We start from the raw sequence: 21,661 nt of genomic DNA on the forward strand, positions 1-21,661 counted from the left end.
AAACTAGCAGTACTGCTGACTACGGCATATATACGTTTGTATTTGACACTGATGTTCATTAGTATGTTCTGCCCCCTATAAATTAACATGCATTTTCCACCAACGACTCAGGGAGGCTCAAGGAAAAATATCTGTTCTTTGGGAAGGATCAAAATAAAATAAAAATAAAGCAAAGTCACACCCCAGCCACGTGCCTCCTCTGATAAATAAAGAACAGTCCCTAATAGCCTGAAACGTGTTGCACCCATATTTCCCATAGATTACATACGTGTTAACAGCACATTCATATGATCTATGCTTATAAAAACGTAGTTATTGAGTTAGCTGACATGTAGCACTGTGAAACTCTGAAGTACAGGCGGACGAGGAGCTCGTGAAAGCAGCGCGTGGCCCAGACCACAGTTGATATCCTAGCAACCACAAACGCCAGCACTGCGTCCTCCAGTTGTGGATTCACTTTTCTGAGCTTTTATTAACGTTACCGGGTGATTTTCAGCCGAAAAGATGGACGTATCCCGCGAGGCACAAACCAAACCGCTTTCTACCTTGTCTGCTTTCAGCTACATCCCACCGCGGCGAAAGGACGCCAAAGAAATGTCTTACTTCAACAAAGACTCCAAGGTAACGCGCCGTGGTTTACCAAAAAATATTCTCCCTGCTAACGCTAGCTGCTGGCTAGTTAGCTGGCTAAAATATTGAAATTCACCATGATACTATAACAACCGTTTAAAGTTGTATGCCCGTCCTCAGCCAAAAAGCCAAAGTTGCTTCCCAGGGCTTAAAGATTTTTTTGACATGGCTCCCCCAATAAACAGTCCCTATATGTTAGCTAATAATATTAGGATAGGTATATTCCAGACAAAGGAAGTCGGGGAAGTTTTGTAAAGCTAATGTTAATTGCGTAATGTTAGTGATTTGCAGTCAAGTTAAGTGGAAATGACCCTTCCTGAGTGAAAAAACACAATATTTGATATTACACTGACACTGCCTTGAAGTGTTTAGACAAAGATTGCAAATGCTTGTAAATGTGGGTGGCAGAATAGTTGATGGGATAAGAAAATGAAAATGATTTGAGGGTTTAAAAAAAAAGACAAAAAAATGATGTCAGGGAGTGTGTTTTCTGCAAAGTACACAGCTTTCAATCAGGCTGTTCATTAGCCAACTATGGCTTTTGGGTCATGCTGGTTAACTTAAAGCTAAGCAAAGTGGCTTGATTTCTTTGAAAATAAGCAAAGAAGGCAATAAGCAGTTTAACAACAAATGGCTCAAAAACTAGAGAGAAATTAATTAAACAAATTACAAGAACAAAAATTAGCAAAAGGGGAAAGAGGAAGAAAGAAAAAACAAAACACATAAAAAATATTTTTCTGTAATATAATTTTTAATAAATGTAATAATAAGATTTTTTTTATACCTAATAACCCATGTCCACTAAAGTCCACTTTTTTGTGCTACCTGTTCTAACTGTTAAATATCAAAAATAACAAAAATTGGAAGGTTTATTTTGACTTATTAGGCTATTCCTGATTTTTCACCAACTTGTATAATTGCTCTTTCTCCTCTGGTTTGAGTCTCACTTTCCTCCTGAACTATCTGTTCTGGCTGGCTGCTTTATTAAGAACCTGTTAGACCGTGTATAAAACTTCCCATACTAATTTACTGTTAAAATAGCCTTTAAGATCTCTGTGTTTTCTTCTTTCCTCCTCTGATTCATATAGACCCTTTATTAAAGAACACTGTTATCTTCTGGAATTAAAATTCAAATTCCTATTGTATTATTTAGACAATCAACTGTGATAAACAACAGTTTTTATTTCTAAGGCTGATCAAAAAACTCTCAGTAGATAGGCAGAGAAACCCTGAATACCGTGTGAGGGTCTCTACAGGATTACTTGAAATACCACTGCTGTTTGTTTTCTTGTTATCTGAGCCTCTTTTGAGAGGAGATTGCTGTGATTATTGGACGTGATTCCTCACCTCCCTTGTGTACCTTCTCCAGAGTCCCATCAATGATCCCCTTCTGTCTGAGGACAGGCTCTGACTGAGAAACACTTGTTCACTGTCTCTCCATCGGCAGGCCCCAGAAGTCACCACGTTTGACCAAGTGTTCCACCAGGTGGAGGGTTATGATGTCAGGCTGCACCGAGAGGACAGGAAACACTACAAAGGACGAGGATTAGACATACACCAGGAGGTAATGACCCCACTTTAGCCACTATTTTGGCTTTTAAACATCTCATTTAAAGTGTTTGAGCCCGCTGATGTGCTCACGCTGGAGTTAAATGAATCTGGCAGGTGTGTTTAGCCGAGCGTCAGCACAATATTACACTTGTCTCCATTTATTAGGAATTGTGGGAAATGTATATTTCTGCTTCTTTTGTATGTTCAAGGTGAGGAAAAAAGGAAAAATGTCTTTTTACTCTTTTAGACCACATCCCTGGCACATCTATTTAACAATATATTCTGCTTGCATATTATACTTGCATACTATAATTTTATTTATTTGATCAATTTTACTACTTCTACTTCAGCAATCACTAAACAAACCGGGTAGTTATAATACAATAACAAATAAACAAACAAAAAAGAAGTCCAGTCATACGAGCTGCTACAATCACTCAGTCTCTGTCTCGCATGGCAGCTGCATGCAGCTGTTTAACATGCATGTGTGTCCACAGAGACACAAGGCAGGTTTCCATTACAGATTTGTGCAGAACCTGGACGATATTTTCAAAATGTTGATAAAACACAATTGTGAGATGACTGTGTTTCCACTGAGTGATGTTCTGTGACTTCTTCTCTGGTGCTAACACTCCAAGAAGCATGAAGGTGGATGTTTAAAACTTTATCAGGTTTATTTCTGTTGCAGCCACCGCACTAGCCGTTACTATTTCCAGTCTAAGGCCACGTAGGCTACTTGTTATTCTGGGAGGTGTTAGTCCACGATTTCACAGAGGAATTGTGGATTCAAAACTTGCAGATGATCAGCTCAACTTTTAAAGGGTTATGTGATGCAATAACACCTCTTGTAGCTCCTGCTGCATCATGAGGGAGAAAGTTCCTACTGACAAACACATAACCATAGCATCATGTGACCTAGAAAAGCCAAAAAAGTGTTTCCATTGCAGTTTTGCGAAATATGGCCTTTTCCAGTTGTCTGAAATACCATCTCATGCAAGCATATAAACTTTTTTTGTGATAAATGTGGAGTTTTTTTCCCACAATGTTTTTATTCAGATTTTTCATATTTCAAGATACATCTCTTACAACCATATAACACATAACATGTAGTTGTAACATAACACAGAATGAAGAATTAAAGAGTATTTCAAAACAAACAAACAAACAAACAAACATATATATATTAAAAAAAACTAATAATAAAAAAAACAAAATAACAACAACAATATGCTCCTCTTATGTTAAAACTGGTAATCTATACAAAATGGAGTACCATGGTTTCATTAACTTTTTTTTAATTGATGTGTTTCTTTAGGTGTATTTTATATTCACAATTTCAGAGATGGTCCCCTGGTGACATACTGGGTAATGTGACCAACAAAAGTGAACTTTGAAGCTTTTATGTGTCTCAAAAAGGTGGTTGCAAACAAGTGTTGAAATGAGACTAAAGAACGCCATCGTGTCAAACCGCACCGAACACAGCTTTAAGGCCTAGTTGTGGTGGTGACGTCAAGTCATGTGACTGTAGTGTAGTTTGTTTCAACACGTTCTCATCCCAAGTCATCACATGTACAGTACATGCCGCTTTAAAGTGGACTTTTACGTCAACATATTACACTCTAGATATCCTTCTGCATCTGCTGTTTGCATTCTGGGATGTCACCACTGTGATGTCAACACAAACACATGGTGGGAATACACTGCACACGGTTATGTTTACACAACAACGGCACTTGGCAACAAACACATGCTGTCATGGATGGTTAGGATTAAGTGAAGGAGGCACATGGAAGGGCGTAGAAAAAAAAAATCACACTCAGACTTTATGAGCACCAGACTCCCGCCAACATAGTTGTTACTGGCAGTGATTTAATCTGACGCCATCCTGCTGCGTCATGAAGTCACAACAAATGACAGTCAGCTTAGCTGTCTGCCAGCATATAATAATATTGCGACTGGTTCTTTTCGACTGCGTTCACGACTGACGCCGACCAGCAGCATATCATGCGCACGCGAAAGGTGGCTTTTAGTGTTGTGATCTTACGCCAAAAGCGCTGTCAAAGTCGTGGATTTTACAAGTTAGAAACAAGAACAGGCTGTACGTTTATAACCTAAAATTAGCTTTTCACATATGACAATAACATTTAGGCTTCAAAAAACCTGAAAGTGGTGTTAATTTGTGTAGATTATCTCACTGAACAAAACATGTAAGTATTGTAAAAGTTTGTTTACTACAGAGCTTTTATTCTGCTATAATCCAAAACTCCAATGGAAAAATCCCATAGGCTTTTTGAGGAGGGTTTCAGGGTTTGAGTTTTCTGTCTGTCACTTCCTGTTTTATTTTGTAGTCTCATCTCCCCCTGTGTTGTCTCGAAGTTTACTTCCTCCCTTTGTTCCCTTTCCCATCACTGGTGATTTCCGTCATTTGCCTCACCTGTGTCTCGTTCTCCCCCTCCCTCATGTGTATATAAGCCAAGCTCTCCCTGCCCTTTGTGCCAGTTCGTCTTGTCTTCCCCCGTGAGCAAATGTCCCAGCATTTATGATCACTGATTCCTCGTGCATGACCTTCGTGACTAGTTTCCAGACCTGGGAGCTTTGCCTGATCCTTCTGTACTGTTGCTGTGAGTTTCTGATTCCTGTGAACGGACTTTAGACTGAAATAAAGACCACGTTACTGCCTAATCTTCTGAGTGCTGCTGCAGTACTGTGTCCACCTGCCTGTGAGTTCTTGACAGAGGGAACTAGGGAGATGCTAACTTCTATGTCGGCCTACAGAGAAACATCATTCCTGGGGCTCTCTATAGTACGATGCTATCAGGGATGATGTTCTTTGATTATATTCCCCACTGAAGGTAACATATTGAGAATTACAGCTTTAATTTTCTCCTGTAATGAAGTTGGAACAGTGAATATATCACATTCTTAGGTCTCCCGAGTTTGCTTTACATGAAAAATGCACATCAGCAGAAGCCCAGATCAGCCTCGTTTTACAGGAACATGTATTCAAACTAATGTCATTATTAGTTTAACTTATGAATTGCAGTTCATTACTTCGTCTCCAGTTATGACGTCAGTGGACATTGCCTTACAGCACTGACCACCTACACACGTAGCACACAGAGCCAGGAGCAGTGCATTATATACAGTACCACTGTGCTCGGCTAATAACACCTTCCCTGGTGTTTACTGGAGCTTATTGTTGCAAACAGAAGCTTTGCAGGATATTGGCAACATGACTTTTGGAGTGTTTTAGAGATGGAAAAGTCATTTGAGTATGAATAATATACATTTCAGTGCTCCATATTCATAAGTCTGGTAACTCTTTTACCATGTGGTGACATTTAAATTTCATGACATTTGTTTATGGCTCCTTTTTGAAGCCATTTCATCTCCATAGAGGAATTATTCATGTCAAGAAACGAGCTCACAGTGAGTTTCTGGGTCAGTGAAAGCAGAGAGGGTGGTGAACAAAGCAGCCACACACACTGCTGAGCTTGTAATTACAGTGAGACGAGGGGCTGGCTGTCAGCGGCGGTGACAGCTCCTGCTGAATTAGGACGTTTCTGTTCAGGAATTCACATCCGAGTGTGAATTAAAAGCTATTATATAAACTATTCAGGGGATAATGGCGGTGTGTTCTTTTTTGTCCGAAGGTGTATAAAAATGGAAACTCACAGGAGCAGGTACTGTCTGTTCTGCAGATGGTGACCTGCAGTGAGACACGCTGCTGCCCGCGGTCACACCGAGAAACTCATGGGCTTCAGTCATTCCTGATCTTACATTATGGTGCTGTGAATTAACTGTGTCACCTGCTGGGGCAATTTTCACTCCTGCCAATGTTGAACCCTAATGCATTTAAAATGAAACTTAACCCTTTAAAACCTGAGAAAATTGACTTAATTTCTTTCAAAAACACGGGAAGAAAGCAATGAGCAATATGAAGAAATGACCCCAAAATTAGCAAGAGGTTAATAAAAATGACAAGTAATAGTACTTTGTTTTACTTTGTTTTTATCTTTCTGTTAGCATTTACTTTTACTAAATTTCCTTAATAAAAATGTGTACTTTTACTCCACTACATATATCCAAAGCATCTTAATAACTTACTACAAAAAAGGGAAGAAAGGAATGAAGGAAGGACCGAGGAAGGAAGGGACGGACAGACGAATGTGAGAAAGTGCAGAGAAGGAAAAACTGGATTTTTTTCTGAAGTTCTGAAAAAAACTATTTTGTCTTATGGTGTTATGTAGGCTCTGTTTTTATGGTGGTTTAGGCTACATAATTCTAAAAAAATCTGACTGCTAACTTTTTTATGAACAGTGTTTACCTATACTTTTACTTTCAATACTTTCAGTACATTCGATATTTAACAAAATAGTTTTGATACATGAGTACAGTAAATATTAGACACTTTAAGACTTTTACTCAGGAAACATTCCAATAGGTGACTCCAACTTTTACCAAATTCATTTTCCGCTAAGACATTTGTACTTTTACTCAAGTATTATTGCTTTCAGGTACTTGATCCACCACTGCTCCCTCCATCTCATTGCTAAAATAAATTCACTGGGGACAGTTCAGGGCTAAAAATGGCTCAGTGAAGTACTTGTAAAGAGCCACACACATGCTGTACATGTCATGTCCATATGAAATGACAATGAAAGCTTTGTGAGCGTGACTGAAACACAGCTTCAGTTAAACAGGCAGGTGTTACCCTGGATACACACAGGTTACAGCTGAGAGTTGCATTTGTTTTTTAAATTGAAATTGCAATTTTGTGTGAGTGCAAATTTAAAATGGCTAAACTTTTAATGACACGATTTATATCTTATCTTAACAAGCAGTTAGAGGTGAAGGTTTGAGCTGGCAACAGTGACAGTTTAATGAGCTGATGTGACAACTGTCCCCAGCTAAACATGTCTCCATGTCAGCACTCTGTCCTGTCCATTCCTCTGTGGTGTCAACACAGTCACATGGTCAGAAATGTCCGCTTGTTCTCAGCAGATGTTTCGAATTGTCCGAGAAGAAAAGCTACAAGTGGAACTAATGCTGTTAACGAAGGCTCTGTTCCATTTAGTTGATGTCAGTTTGCAAACATGAACAATGCCTGGACCACACAACTGACACACCAAACAGAAATGCAGTAATCATTAACCCTTTGAAACCTGGATTGACATGACTTTTTTGTGTTGTGTTCAGACCCCTTCACAAGCATTTAAACCTAATAGGAGCATATTGGTTTGAGAATATCAGAAAAAAATGTCGAAGAGCAACTAGGCGATTAGATTTGGAAAATTATTTTTAAAGAAGCTAGGGAGAAATTGTTAAAAAAAAAACTATATTTATAATCATCAGAATAATGCATTTAAAATTATTTTACAGAATTATTATTTTAAGCACTTTTTCAAGTAAATAATTTTCTTTTTGCCATTATTTTCTTTTGGTTTTTTTCTTCTTCTAATTTTTAGGTACTTTTCTTGTACTTTTCCTGCATGTCAAAATGAAAGTGAATGAAAAAAGATCTATTTGTTATTTTCCCCAAATCGCCAAGGATAATGGCTCGTCTTAATTTATTTATATTTTGCTTATTTATTCTGTGTGTCTGCCTTGTTGTTGTGCTCACCCTCAGGAGAAGTCCAGAGCAGTGCCAGTGCGCGCCTCTTCAGAATATGGACGTCGTCCCGTCCCTGTCGTCTACGAAACAAGCCGGCAGTACGCTCGTGTAGCTTGCATAAACGCTGAATTTTTCATGAAAAATGGGATCATCTGGAATGTGGCCGAAGGATACGGATCAGTGGCCCCAATCTAAACCTGAAGTATGAGACCAGGATGTCAGTGTTTGTTCTCACTGTGACAATAATAAAGCAGTGTTGTAGTGTGTAGGTTTCTTGATGGATTCGTTGTTCAAAAAAAAGAAAGAAAAGAAAAAAAAAACAATAATTTAACCCTTTAAAACCTTAGCAAATTGGCTTGATTTAAAAAAAAACATAGGAAGAAGGCAACATGCAATTTAACAAGAAATGGCACCCAAATTAGCATGAAATTAGTAAAAAGTACAAGACAAATACCTGAAAATAAACACAATAATACCACAAAAAAGACGAGAAACTTACCTCAAGAAAGTGCTAAAAAATAAGTAACACAATTTTAAAAACAATATTTCAGAGTTCTAAACATCGTTTCCTGGACATTTTTCCTTTGTTTTTTTGATAATACCTAATAATTCCCCCAGCTAATTTTCAGATCATTTCCTTGTCACCTTTTCTTGACAAGTTGCTCATTATGTTTTTCCTGTATTTTGAAAGAAATCAAACCCACTCTCTGAGTTTCAGAGGTTTAAATGCTTATAAAAGAATCAGAATGCAGCACAGGAATACTTATGTCAGTGGTTAATCAGATGACATTTGATGATGATATATAACTTTACTCTATTCTGGTAATAATCAAAACATGTGTACTGTTTTTGGGGGTGAAATATTATCTGTCCTCAAAGACTTTAAAGAATAAATCAGAAAATATGAAGACGGTGACATTTTCCAGGAAGCTTGAGGTACATCTGAGGCTGAAATCACTCCGTCAGTGTGAGCATGATTTAAAGCTTCAGCTGGTACAGACAGTCTATAAATCCAAAAATGTCTTCCAGTTATTGCAGTTGGATATTGCTCATGATATCAGAGATCGGTGTTCAGATTTCAGAACAGCAGTTGCTTTTATTGAGAGACTGAATGTTCTGGATGACAGGCGTAGTGCGGATCCTAAAACTGACGGGGTTTCTCTGTTGAACATGTCCCGGGTCTGCAGCTTAAAGAAAGTTCGATTTAATACTTTTTAATGCCATTAATAATTTAAATTCAAGACCAATCTTACTATCACCAAAATTAAAGAGAGACAGAGAAAATGAAAGCTTGAACTGACATGAGGTTTAACTTATAGGGATCATTTTGCTCAAATGCAGGGCCAGATAATGAGATAATGGGCCCCTAGGCACCCATATGACAAAGGCCCCACCACCTCTCCACACAGACTCAAACTTTAAAGTGGGTTTTGTCTCTTTCTTGTTTTTGTTTTGTGTGTTGCATTATCTATCTTTTAGTTAAGTTAAGTTAGTTTATGTTAAGTTACATTAATTTATGTTTAGTTAACTTAAGTGTAGTGTAGTTTAGTAAAGTTTAGTTGTACACAATTAAAAACTGCATAAAATCCAGCTGAAAACAAACGAAAAATGTCTCAGAAAGAGGCTCATACAAATGGAACCCCCACAGAAAACAAACAGTAATAAAAGCGAAGAAAAAACAAACACACACAAAAAAATCAAAAACCCCTTAATTAACATCTTACAGTAAAATAGAAAAAAAGAAATAATGACAACAAAAAAAGTAACCAGTAAGTCAACATTAATCCAACAAAAAACAAGAATTTCATGGCATATATAAAACAAAGTGTACAGAAAAATGGAAAATATTTATATCTATATGCACTCATCTAAAAATAACTAATCATCATGAATTAAATGTAGTGATAATTTCCTTTTAATCTTTTTGAAAGATGATGATATATTTGTTGTTTTCTGTCTCTGTGGTAATTTTGTTTTCATTTAAGGTAATGTCATATTCATTTGTAGTGGTTTTGTGTCTCTGTGGTCATTTTGCGTTTCTTCCTTGTCGGTAAGTGTTCATTTAAGTGACATTTCACAGGTGAGGACCAGGGAGGCCTCCTGACACTTTGGGCCCCGGGGCCTGTGCCCTGTAGGTGTGTTCAGTCATCCATTCATTCCTAAATGAACAGAACTGAGAATCACATTTTTTTAAATATTAATTTTACTTTACTTCTTTGCGTTTCTTGGTGTGCTTTCGAGGGAACCAGGGCAATGCTAACTTCCTGGTTGGCCCACAGAGAATCCCTGGAGAACTCTATAATGGCATGTTCAGTCATGAAACCCTGTCAGTTTACTGTCAAAGGCTTCGCCATTTATCTCTGACAGGCACTGAGATTAATTAACATGAGCTGTAGAAGTTACAAAGAACAATATCACCCAAACCCACAATCATTCATCTCCATTTTTTCCACATTGCCTGGATTTGATCTGTCCCCTTTCTGTTCCCCTGGCTTTGTGTAAATACTGTTCCCTCTCTGCATCACTAACCTCTTTGTTTAGCGAGTTCTTGGATTCTTTTTGTGTATAAATTCTGAACCCACGCAACTGAGACCAGCCTCCTACATAATAGGATTGTTTGAGCACAGACGTGCAGTATCTCATTTGCTCCTGCCTTTGTACTCGGGCAGAAATAGACCATTTATTCTTAGAAATGATACAGTATTTGAATCTGTTTGGTGTTAGGAGTGCAGTGTTTATTTAAGAGGATTAGGAGTTAATACACAAGGTGGCGTTATAAAAGGAGAAAGAGAAAAAATAGCAGAGTGAAATGTAAATGTTGTCGCATAAATTGTGGTTCACGAAAGCCTTTATAAAACAATGGTTTCTCACCTCAACCAACAGATTTCTCTGTAGGGAATTCTGCGTAGTCCTGCACTAAGTGCAGCTCAATGTGTAATTGCAACACAAATCATTTCTCAATGTTCATATTTTTTACTTTTTAAGAGAAAATATGTGAAACGCTTCTCATCTCCCATATATATTGCTATTAGAGCTAGTGTAAAAATAGGGACCAGTATTACTATTGCTATTCATTCTGGTATGTCGGATGAATACAATAAATACATCAACCAAATGAAAACCCGTGTTGTCTCTGATCTTTCAAACCAGTGATCTTACACATTTTTTTTTGTGAGCACTTCCTGTGAATGTTTTCCACTGTGATGAATCACTCATTCAGCTCAGTCAGAAAAGCTGCGTTATGCTGCATTTGCACATTTCATAGGTTTCACATCAATGTTTCTGAAGGCAGTGGTGTGATGTAACTACCCAGCTAGCAGGGAACGTTCCCAAAACATTGTCTAACATTACGTTACATTTTAATGTAATGTTCAAAGAACGTTTTAAGGATGTTTATCATTAGTTAAATGCTGACTATGGCCAAATTTTTTAACTGCAACATTCTGAGGATGTTTTGGTGATGTTGAGAGGTGACAGATCATAGAATGTTCTTTTTATAAAACGTTCCCACAATGTTACATGACAACAAAGACAGAACATTTTAAAAGCAATATGCAGAACATGTATTGAGAGGTACTGAGATGACACACACACACACACACACACACACACACACACACACACACACACACACACACACACACACACACACACAAAAATCAACATTTTTGGATGTTTATAGAGAATTTCACCCTAAGTTTAATCAAAACGTTCTGGGAGCTAACTGAAAACATTGCTGAAACTTTGCATTGGTTGCAATGTACCATTCTCAGAATGCTTTTCAAAGCAAAAATTGCTAGCTGGGTAGTACATTTACTCAAGTACTGTACTGAAATACTATTTTGTGGGACCTACACTTGAGTATACTTTATAAAATTATGTACAAAAACAAAACAAATGCGCTTTAGCATTAAGTATGTTTTTGCAAGCTACATCTCTCACAAAGCGTACCCTGACCGGGCTGACGTTAGTTACTGTAGTTTAACATGCATGCTGACAGCAAACACAGTCTACCAACCTGTAAATTCAACACGTGTTAGAAAAGAAACTTACCGAGTGCTGTGAAGGCTCTGTGGTAGATCCCGTCGCTGATGCTGAGGAAGTATTTGCTGAACCTCTGAACTGCAGTCAGAACAGCCTTTACAATATTCTCTGCTAATTCACCAGCAGACCATCCTGTGAGCCACCTGCAGGAGACAACAAGTGACTGGTTCTTTGTATTAAATACACTGAGCTCTTATTTTGGTACTCCTGCTAAGCTGCAGTGTGAATTTGCATATAAGCTAAATATCTAGAATGGTGACATTTAGATTTAACATTTAAAATTTCAATATAACATTTAAAATATTATTAAACATATAACATTTTGATTTAGTATTTAGATATATCAATTAACATTTATATTTAACATACAACATTTAGATGTAACATTTAAAATTTAGATTTAACAATTAACATTTAGATATAACATTTAACATTTAAATTTACCAATAAAAATGTATATATAGCTATGAACATTTACATATAACATTTAGATTTAACAATAAACATTTATATTTAGCAATTAACATTTACATATAACATTCAGAATTAGCAATTAGCATTTAAATATAACATTTAGATTTGATATTAACTTTTAATATGTTTAATCTGACAAAGTTTGCAAATATAAATGTAATAAAAATGTGACCTGATTTTAAATGTTTTAGAGCTAAATGTGGGGAAATGCTGCTGTTTCTTTCAGAGTGCACAACTTTACAATAGGCCCCCCATAAAACTCGTCTGTGTTTTTCAGCTGCTTTTAAGGCTTCAAAACACACAAACATACCGACAGCGTAGGTCAATATATATATAAATGTTTAATGACTAACAAAAGGATGGCAGTGGGCTTTCACACACATTGCTGTTGGTTGGTTCCAGATGGATATAAAAAAAAGAAACCTCTTCTTTCTTCTTGAATCTTGTGCATGAGTCCACCGACTCTTCCGTGGGACACAAACGCAGCTCTAAAGCTATAAATACAATTCACAGGTTTTGGCACACTACCCGTCACACTGGCCATTTGATGGCGTCGCTTGCTCTACATGACAATAAACTATTGTAACATCCATTTGGGATAAAATGGAACAAACCGTCTCACAGTGCCAAAGATATCAAATAAAAAACACAGCTCGGCAGGCAGCTCAGTTTGCTCAAGTATAAGGCTCTGAAGCACTGCAACACTGGCTGGCATGGATCATTAGCTCCACGCCACTACTACTGTACAGATGGGTGACTGCGGTCCTTGAGAGCTGCACTAATGTGGCAGAGCTCTCTTAAGTTGGGCACTCCTTTGGACAGGGAAGAGACTCTTTCGGAGCCAAGTCCTTGTTCCACTTGACACTAGTGCAGCGTTGAAGGACTGTGGCGGTGCACCTGGCCCTGCTCTACATTGTGTTGCTAAGGACAAAACTGGTTCTTGACAATTGTCTATCCATTGTACGGCAGGCTGCTGGTAATGGGTTTTAGTTACGGAGCATGACGAATCACCTCTACGGCCACTTTGTGTGTGTGATTGTGTTTCCGAGTCTTATTTGTTGAGTAAGTGCGGCGTGCTCATGGCATCACAGTCCCTTGTGACAGAGATCGGGTCATCTCCGTGTGAACGAAGAAGGTCTTCAGCTCTCCTTTGCCCTTCACGTTAATGATGCCACGACACGAACACATGTACCCCAGTGTTGATAAGATTCGACTTGTTTCCTCTGTCACCTGCACAGGGAGAAAGACACATGACAAAAATGAGAAGTTCACCGACACGCTGGAAGACCTGCACCGTGTGAGAGGTCCCACCTGTATTTTTCCCAGAACCCCAGTGGTCTCCATCCTACTTGCCACATTTACACTGTTTCCCCAGATGTCATACTGAGGTTTCTGGGCCCCGATAACTCCCGCAATCACTGGCCCGTGGTTTATACCTGGAAAAAACAAAACAAATCACACAGTTTAAGTGGCTTATTCTTCAAAATAGTTACATATCATCAGTCTAAGTTTTGTTTTATTTAAGGGGGAGGGGATTCTTCAGGGCTCCCAAAGCTTATGCAAGTTAAATTTAAGACTTTTTAAGACTTTTTAATGCCACTGGGAATTAAATGTATGACTTATTTTTCAACAACCAAAACAAAAAAATGAAATGTTTAGGGTGAGGGACAATAATAATAATAATAATAATAATGATGATAATAATAATAATAGAATAAAAGAAAAGAAGTCACCAGTTATTTTGACATTTTACAATGCAACATTAGAAAAAAGGATTCATAAAATCTGACTTCCCATGTTTTTGTATTTTTAAGACTTTTGACACACCTTTTAATACTAATGAAGGCCTTTATTTTTAGATTAACGAATTTGATGCTTTTAAAGACTTTATAAGAATCCACAGGAACCCTGTTCTTGTTCCTCTGTTTTTTTTCTGTCATAGACAGGGCGGTGGGTCTTTCTTTAGGGGTATTACAGCTCAAGGCAAGTTAGACTTAAGACTTGTTCAGACTTTCTAATGCCACTCGGAATAACATTTAGGTATATATTACAACAACCAAAACAAACAAAAAAACATCAATTGCTTTGGGTTAGGGACAATTTTACCCAAATATTTTTTGTAATGTAAAACATGACTTTTTCAGGGGACAGGAATTCAGCAAGTATTATATTTTTTTACATAATAATAATAATAAAAATAAAATAAAAAATATCCAATATATGCAAATATATAAAAAGAATAAATATAATAATACAATTAAATAATAAAATAAAGAAGTTAACAATTATTTTGACATTTTACAATGCAACATCACATTCATAAAATCCTACTCCCTGTGTCTAAGTATTTTTAAGACTTTTGAAAGATATTTTCATACCAATCAAGACCTTTTTTTAGATCAATGAATTCAATGCTTTTAAAGACTTTTTAAGGATTTTTAAATCCTGTTCTTGTTCTTCCATTTTTTTCTTTCACAAACATTTTGTCTTGCTCTGTCTTTGCTGGATTTCATGTCTGCAGAAAATTTAATAAAAGATTTGAAACAAAACAAACAAACAAACACAAAAAAACAAGACAAACACATTACGTTAATGCTGGGGAGAAAAGTTCTCACCAATTCTGAGTCTGAAGTCATTGAAGGAGTGTTTGTTGATGACATCTAGCTTCCCCACCAGAGCAAAGGCAAACTCCACCATGGTGCCGATGTGCATGTACTGTCTGTCATGCTCCTGAGGGGAAGGCAGAGGGGGAGAGAACAGAAGTTAAAGGAGCCGCCATGTTTAGACCTCAATGTGTCAAATTAACAGTTATAACTTGAGACGAAATACAGTATATATGGGATAATGTACAGAGAGCAGGTTTGTTCTGCAATAGTGACCCACTCACTGTACAGCATGCAGCTTATTGCACAAAACCTCACTGAAGAAAACTTGTCATTTGAAAGAGAACAATTTAAAAATGTTTTTACTGCTTCGGCTAAGTGATCAGATCTGCATCCATAACAACTGCTTGCTCTTCAGAAAATAACAGACCTCATAGCGCTGTAATTGTTGCCTGGGTCCAGACCCTGGAACTTACGTAGTCCTCTGAGTTAACTGATTCATCAGGCATCGTGACATGAAACAAATAAATAACCACAATAACAACCAATAAGCGCCCCAGGGAGACTAATAATAGTCAATCAGCACCATGAGCTGTTGTCAAGCAGTGCCCTGGAACCAGCGAGCAACAATAACAACAGTGGCTATCAACAAGAAAGACCCTGCTATCACTGTTGTTCTAAATCAACATGTTTTCCCGGTATTACCCAACATCAAATCCCCCTCCTCTGTAGAATCAGTTAGAGTGGATGAAATGTCAGAGTGAAGACTGAAGTGAAACTTCATGACAAATTCTGTCTGATATCATAAAGCTGTAATTGACCAGAGAATCAGCAAAGCTGTGTGTTAAAAAAGACGACAATCTCAATGGAAATCTGAGTGTCATGCAGAGGGATTATGATCATTGCTCATGCCTTTAACCCTTAGTGACTGTTTGGCCCATTTGATGCGCTTTACATTCTTCATTTTTGATAATTTTGGCTGTGTTTATGCATATGGCATACATTTTGGCAAGATTGTGTATTTTTGTTTAATCTTGGAATTTCCAGGTAAGCTCCTACAATAAGTCTAAAATACACTGTGTGAACAAAATTGTTAAATTCATACTGTGAAGTACAAAAAAATGTGCCACGAAAAGACATTCAAACTGCAATTTTTGATCCCAAAGCCACCAAAGCATAAAAACATGCACTGTATTATTTCTGGGGTTCATTAAAGGGTTTTTGCCTTGGAATTTGTCATTTTTACTATTTTCCACCTGATGACATCATTTTTGCTGTTTGGCATATGGAGAAACATACATGCTATTTCCACTATGTGCACTGTCAGAGTCAATGTTGCTGCAAATCACTAACATATCCCAGACTGTTATCATAAAAAATTACTTAGCATGTAGAATATTAAAAATAACTCACTGTGTTCTTTTTTTTTCATCTAAAAGCATAGTCGCATCATTATAAAAACATCTATCTAAATATCTAAATAAGATATCTAAATATCTAAAGACATATAGATATACGACGATTAGGACTGATGGTTAAAAAAAATAACTCAATGAAAGAAGAAAATAATATTCATGTGTAACATTTTTTAAAGTTTGATTTTAAAAAGCTCATTTTGTCCACAGAGAGATACGAGTGTGTGTGATACTAAAGGGCCCTTAGGGTTAAAATAAAAACTTGCATCTTGCAGCATCTCCAATCAAGCTCCCTTTGATTGGTTTTAATGAAGAAGATAAACACACAAAAAGACTTATAAAGACTGGACTACACAGTGTGTTGTCCGTTACTCTATTACTGTAAGCTGCAAACATTTGCATGTTCACCTCAGTAGCTCACTGCCTACAGTAATGACAGAGTGTTACTTCTAAGGATGACGAGCACATCATGAGCAAAATAATGGACATGATTTAGTGGGGTTAAAGATTATGTTAGAAGTGACACATTCACTGTGTGGATGCAGGGAGTGTCGGCACCACAGAGAAGTCTGGAAGCACATATTATTATTCTCTTATAAGGGAAAATATTCTGGCTTGTTCTTTCAACCAATCACAATTTTCTTGCCACATTTCAGAGTGATGATCTCATTTGCTCCCAGTGACTACACTAATATATTCAGATGAGTGTTGTAATGAATCACTGATGCCTGAATGGTATGTGTAACATATTTTAAGGGACAACCCACACAAAGCATCCAATGTATTTGGACAGCAATAAATACTTCTACATCCTGTTTTGTCATCATAAATAAAAAATGACATGTTTACTGAATATGAGCGCAGGCTGCCAAAACACTTCTGTCACTCTGAAATGAGGGTGAGCATGTGCAAACAGGCCTCTGTTTTCTGTCTGGTCCTCTATCATCACAAACGAGCTGGAATGAAAGCTGTACAGGTGGAGCTTTGACCTCATACTGTCTGTGGATGAGACAATAAACACTGTCGCTGTCCATGTACTACCCCATTTCCAAAAAAGTTGTGACTGTGTAAAACGTGAATAAAAACAGAATACAATGATTTGTTAATCTTTTTTGAATTACATTTAACTGAATACAGTCCAAAGACAAGATATTCAATGTTCAAACTGATAAACTTTTTTTTTTTATACACAATCATTTTGAATTTGATGCCTACAACATGTTCCAAAAAAGTCGGGACAGGGGCATGTTTACCTCTGTGTGACATCACCTTTTCTTTTAAAAACACTCAGTAAGTGTTTGGGAACTAAGGACACTCGTTGAGGTTTTGAAAGTGAAATTCTTTTCCCTTCTTGCTTTTTAAATGACTTCGATTGCTCAACAGTGCAGGGTCTCTTTTGTCTTATTTTGCATTTCATAATGCTCCACACATGTTGAATGGGAGTCAGGTTTGGACTGCAGACAGGTCAGTCTAGTAGCTGCACTCTTTACAAAGCCACTCTTGGAACAGCAGAAAGTGTCTCATTATCTTGCTGGAATAAGCAGGGACGTCCCTGTAAAAGATGTCATCTGGATGGCAGCATATGTTGCTCCAAAACCTGAATGTACCTTGCAGCATTTATGGTGCCTTCACAGATGTGAAGTTACCCATGATGCCATGGGCACTAACACCACCCCTCATAGCATCAGCACTACTGGCTTTGAGCTTTGAGCTGGTAACAATCTGGACGGTTCTTTTCCTCTTTAACCTGGAGGACACAACGTCCAAATTTCCAAAAACAATTTAAAACATGGACCCTTCAGACCACAGCACACTTTTCTACTTTGTGTCAGTCCGTCTCAGATGAGCTTGGGTCCAGAGAAGTCTGCAGTGTTTCTGGATGTTGTTGATATCTGGCTTTCACTTTGCATGGTAGAGTCTGAACTTGAGTTTGTAGATGCAGAGATGAACTGTGTAAGGTTGTTCTTAAACTCTTGGAATGTTTTCCCACAGTTTTTCATAAAGTTACCATCCTTACTTGTGATCCTTACAACTAAGCCTTTTGAGGATGCTCCTTCCATACCCAGTATTGATACTTTAGTCTGTTACCAACTAATCTGTTTAGCCCAGGTGTTTTTTAAACACTTTCTCAGTCTTTTGTTGCTCATGTCCCAACTATTTATTGCAGGCATCAAATTCAGAATGAGTGTATATTTACAAAAAACAAAAAAGTTTTCAGTTTGAACATTAAATATCTTCTCTTAATATTGCGTTCAATTGAATATAGGTCAAATAAGAAAATCATTGCATTCTGTTTTTATTAATATTTGACACAGTGGCCAAACTTTTTTGGTAATGAGGTTGTATGTCCACTCACTTTTGATATGTGTGTGTGTGACAAGTGTGTGTAAGCGTGCCTGTGCGCACTCTGGTCCCAGCGTCACGTTAAGTCCAGTCGCAGCCATGTAGGTACTTCCAATGGTCTTTATCTTCTCCACTCCGCTGAACTTGGGTTTGGACAGCAGCTGAGGACACATGAGGAATACAGCACATAACATGACACGCACGCACACAGGAGCGGGAAATAACACCAGCTCTCTGCCAAACACTGTTATATTTGCCTGCTTCTCCTTATACCTTTGGGCAGATTCAGCCAGTGGGGCTGCTTCTCAAAAAAGCAGTAGGAATATTTTTTCACATTGTCAGAGAGGCAGGATTATGAGTGTGAGAGGAGTTTACCTCATCAAAGTCTGCTATGATCTCGTTGAGAAGACGGAGGCACTCCAGTCCTTCCTTATTGACATCAGACTCGGTGTAAAACTCTTTGAAGTCTGGGATGGAGGCGAACATCACACACACCGACTCATATGACTGATGATAAAGATCCTGATGACAAGAGGAAGAAGATCACAGCTGGATGTGTCGTATTGATGGAGCACTGATGAAGCAAAGTAAAACGCGGTGTGCTTTCAGTGATTTATGAGCTGAATATCTAACACGGACCATGACACTGGATCTTTACACAAATGAAATAAAACTTTAATCATCTCTGGGGACACTGGATGGCTGGGAAAGTAAATCATGCATGTACAGCTGAGAAAACGAAAGAATCTGCTGATAAAAGAAGTAAATTGACAGCACATACAGAGTTAGTAGATTGAATCTTTGACAGTTTGGGAAATGTAGTTATTTTCTTTCTTACAGGTGGTCAAATGAGAGGGTCAATATTACTGTAATGTTGCTGCTATTGCAAGCAGTCACTTAGCTTAGCTTGGTACGAATGCACATGAAAACGGGGAAACTTGGCTCCGTCTAAAGGTAACAAAGGCCTTTCCAGCACCTCAAACGCAAACTAATTAACATGTTTACATGTATTTTCAATGTGCATTCCAGGTTTATAGTGTATTGTGGTCTTATGCTGTTTAAAATTCAATATTTTAATAACACAGTAAGTTTATATGTAAAAGTCCAGCTAGGGACAAAAGCTGAAAATTAGCAGAAGCTATACACTCAGTGTAATACATTAGTCTCAAACTCTGTATTGGAACTCTTTTAAATTGCATTGTTCGTTTTCCAAATTAAATATACACAAATTCAAGTCTTGTTTGTTTAATTAAGATATTGGCTGGTTACAGTAACTTTCTGGAGTGTATGAAAACAACACTGCTCCCTGTGCAAGTCAAACTGCAACTGCCGGGGCTGACGCAGGAGTGCCAAAACCTGCAGTTCCTCCAATGGCCACTTAAGGCTGGCTCCAAGAGCAAGTCAGTGCCCATACACACCAATGTCAACATTTTTACAACAGCTTTACAGCAACTTTACAATAGAAATAAACATGTCATACACACATAAAGTCTAGAACCAAATATGATTTGCATCTCAATAGCTAATTTTTACTGTCAATGACAACTTTCCAGGGGGAATTTCTATGTAAGCCACCCGTTTAAATGTTGTTAAGGCTAAAACTATGCACAGTTCAATCAGTATAATAAATATAAAGTATAAAGTCTAGAGTTGCTCCATAAATAATAAATGATTGAGCTTTATTGTTTCACAGTGTCCTCAGTTGTGAAACAAAAAAAATTCCTAAATACTCAGATCATTCCCCTGGCTGCTCTAAGTGTCATCTAGAGCATCTGTCCCAATTCCTTGTCCTCCTGACTTCATACTGTATTTTGGACTGTCTTGAACCATTGGATAAACATGTATAAATTTTTAAAATGGGCGTAGTTTTCAAATGTTAACTGCACTGGTATCAATTTATGCACAACAGACAATTTGTAATATTAACTGTAAAACAAAAAAAACCCAAAACAGATCACATCAGTATATGATTCAATAACACCTAAAAAAAACATGGCTTGAAATAGTAAGAATGCACATATTATATCCAATTTGAGTGTCCTATTAAGTATCTACAAAAATCTGAGTGAAATCAAATGTTCCCAACTGTTAGAAAAACGAGTTGAAAACAGCTCATTTTGAGGATAATAGCATTTCTCCAGACTGTGTGGGCGTGACAGATCATGTTTTGATTGACACCTTCTTGGACACCACCTTAGTCAACTGTCTCTCGTCTCCACGATGACAGCCATGGAGCAAAGCAGAGTCTGCATGGTACAGCTCTATCTGTTCCAGGCCTCTGACTGTGAAAATGAGATACCTGCTGTTCAAAGCCTCGTAGCGTTCTGTTTCTCCATGAATTAGCATGTGCTCTGACACTCTCAGAGTGTGGTGCTCTGGATAACCAAACGGTCTATTCCAACAGGGATTTTTCAATTTGGCACATTTAATTACTATCAACTGACAACTGACTATGAAGTGTTGATTGTTTTTATCCATATAACGTGATAAAGATTGGGGATAACCACGCCCAAATCAACCTAGCTTCAGCAAACTGTGAAAAAAACTAAAATGACAATATTTCAGATTTGGATCGAGGCTAATGTCTGATCATTTTTAATGTTTTTTTATTTTGCATGTTACATATTAAGACAGTTTTGGATGATTTGGGTTCCAAGAGCCTTTATTTATCCACACTGACAAAATCTTTATGTAACCTAAATATTTCAACAGCATGATTGAATTGGTGAAATTTATTTATGGCTTTTGGTTTTGGGATGCCACTCTGAGAGTTTCAGTGGCCCCATCTGGACACCCCTTTAAGCATGTGGCTGCTTTGGGTGACGGGTGGTTGCTCTCCATTGACAAGTTATGTGTTACATGTTGGTTAGGTAATGTACCCATGGCACAACCCCAGATTCACAGAGTATAAGAGTTTGAATCAAATTCTATTTTAGTGTGTTTTCAGTTTAGAAAGTGTAGCGTTTTGGTCTCCCTAGAAAGTCCCA

General features: G+C 37.6%; 2 protein-coding genes across 3 annotated transcripts in view; one reads left to right on the forward strand and one right to left on the reverse strand.

Annotated features, from left to right (window-relative positions):
• The first annotated feature begins 225 nt into the window (after positions 1-225).
• On the forward strand, positions 226-12,020 carry cfap90 (cilia and flagella associated protein 90). Its single transcript, XM_042506019.2, has 3 exons — positions 226-621; positions 2,078-2,194; positions 7,811-12,020. Exons 1-3 carry the CDS (start codon positions 505-507, stop codon positions 7,988-7,990), a joined length of 414 nt encoding a protein of 137 aa, XP_042361953.2. The 5' UTR covers positions 226-504; the 3' UTR covers positions 7,991-12,020.
• A 615-nt stretch (positions 12,021-12,635) lies between these two features.
• adcy2b (adenylate cyclase 2b (brain)) overlaps positions 12,636-21,661 on the reverse strand; it is an 87,098-nt gene continuing 78,072 nt past the window's right edge. For both annotated transcript variants that reach the window (XM_088090410.1, XM_042506433.2), the window contains exons 21-25: positions 19,050-19,196; positions 18,728-18,835; positions 14,929-15,043; positions 13,625-13,749; positions 12,636-13,543 (exon numbers count right to left, since the gene is read on the reverse strand). In XM_088090410.1, coding sequence (XP_087946536.1) covers positions 13,391-13,543; positions 13,625-13,749; positions 14,929-15,043; positions 18,728-18,835; positions 19,050-19,196 — 648 coding nt within the window. In that variant the 3' untranslated portion in view covers positions 12,636-13,390. The remainder of the gene's footprint in view (positions 13,544-13,624; positions 13,750-14,928; positions 15,044-18,727; positions 18,836-19,049; positions 19,197-21,661) is intronic.

Source organism: Plectropomus leopardus, chromosome 17 (assembly GCF_026936395.1).
Source record: "Plectropomus leopardus strain MGB_pleo_1.0 chromosome 17, ASM2693639v1, whole genome shotgun sequence".
Classification (NCBI taxonomy): Eukaryota; Metazoa; Chordata; class Actinopteri; order Perciformes; family Serranidae; genus Plectropomus; species Plectropomus leopardus.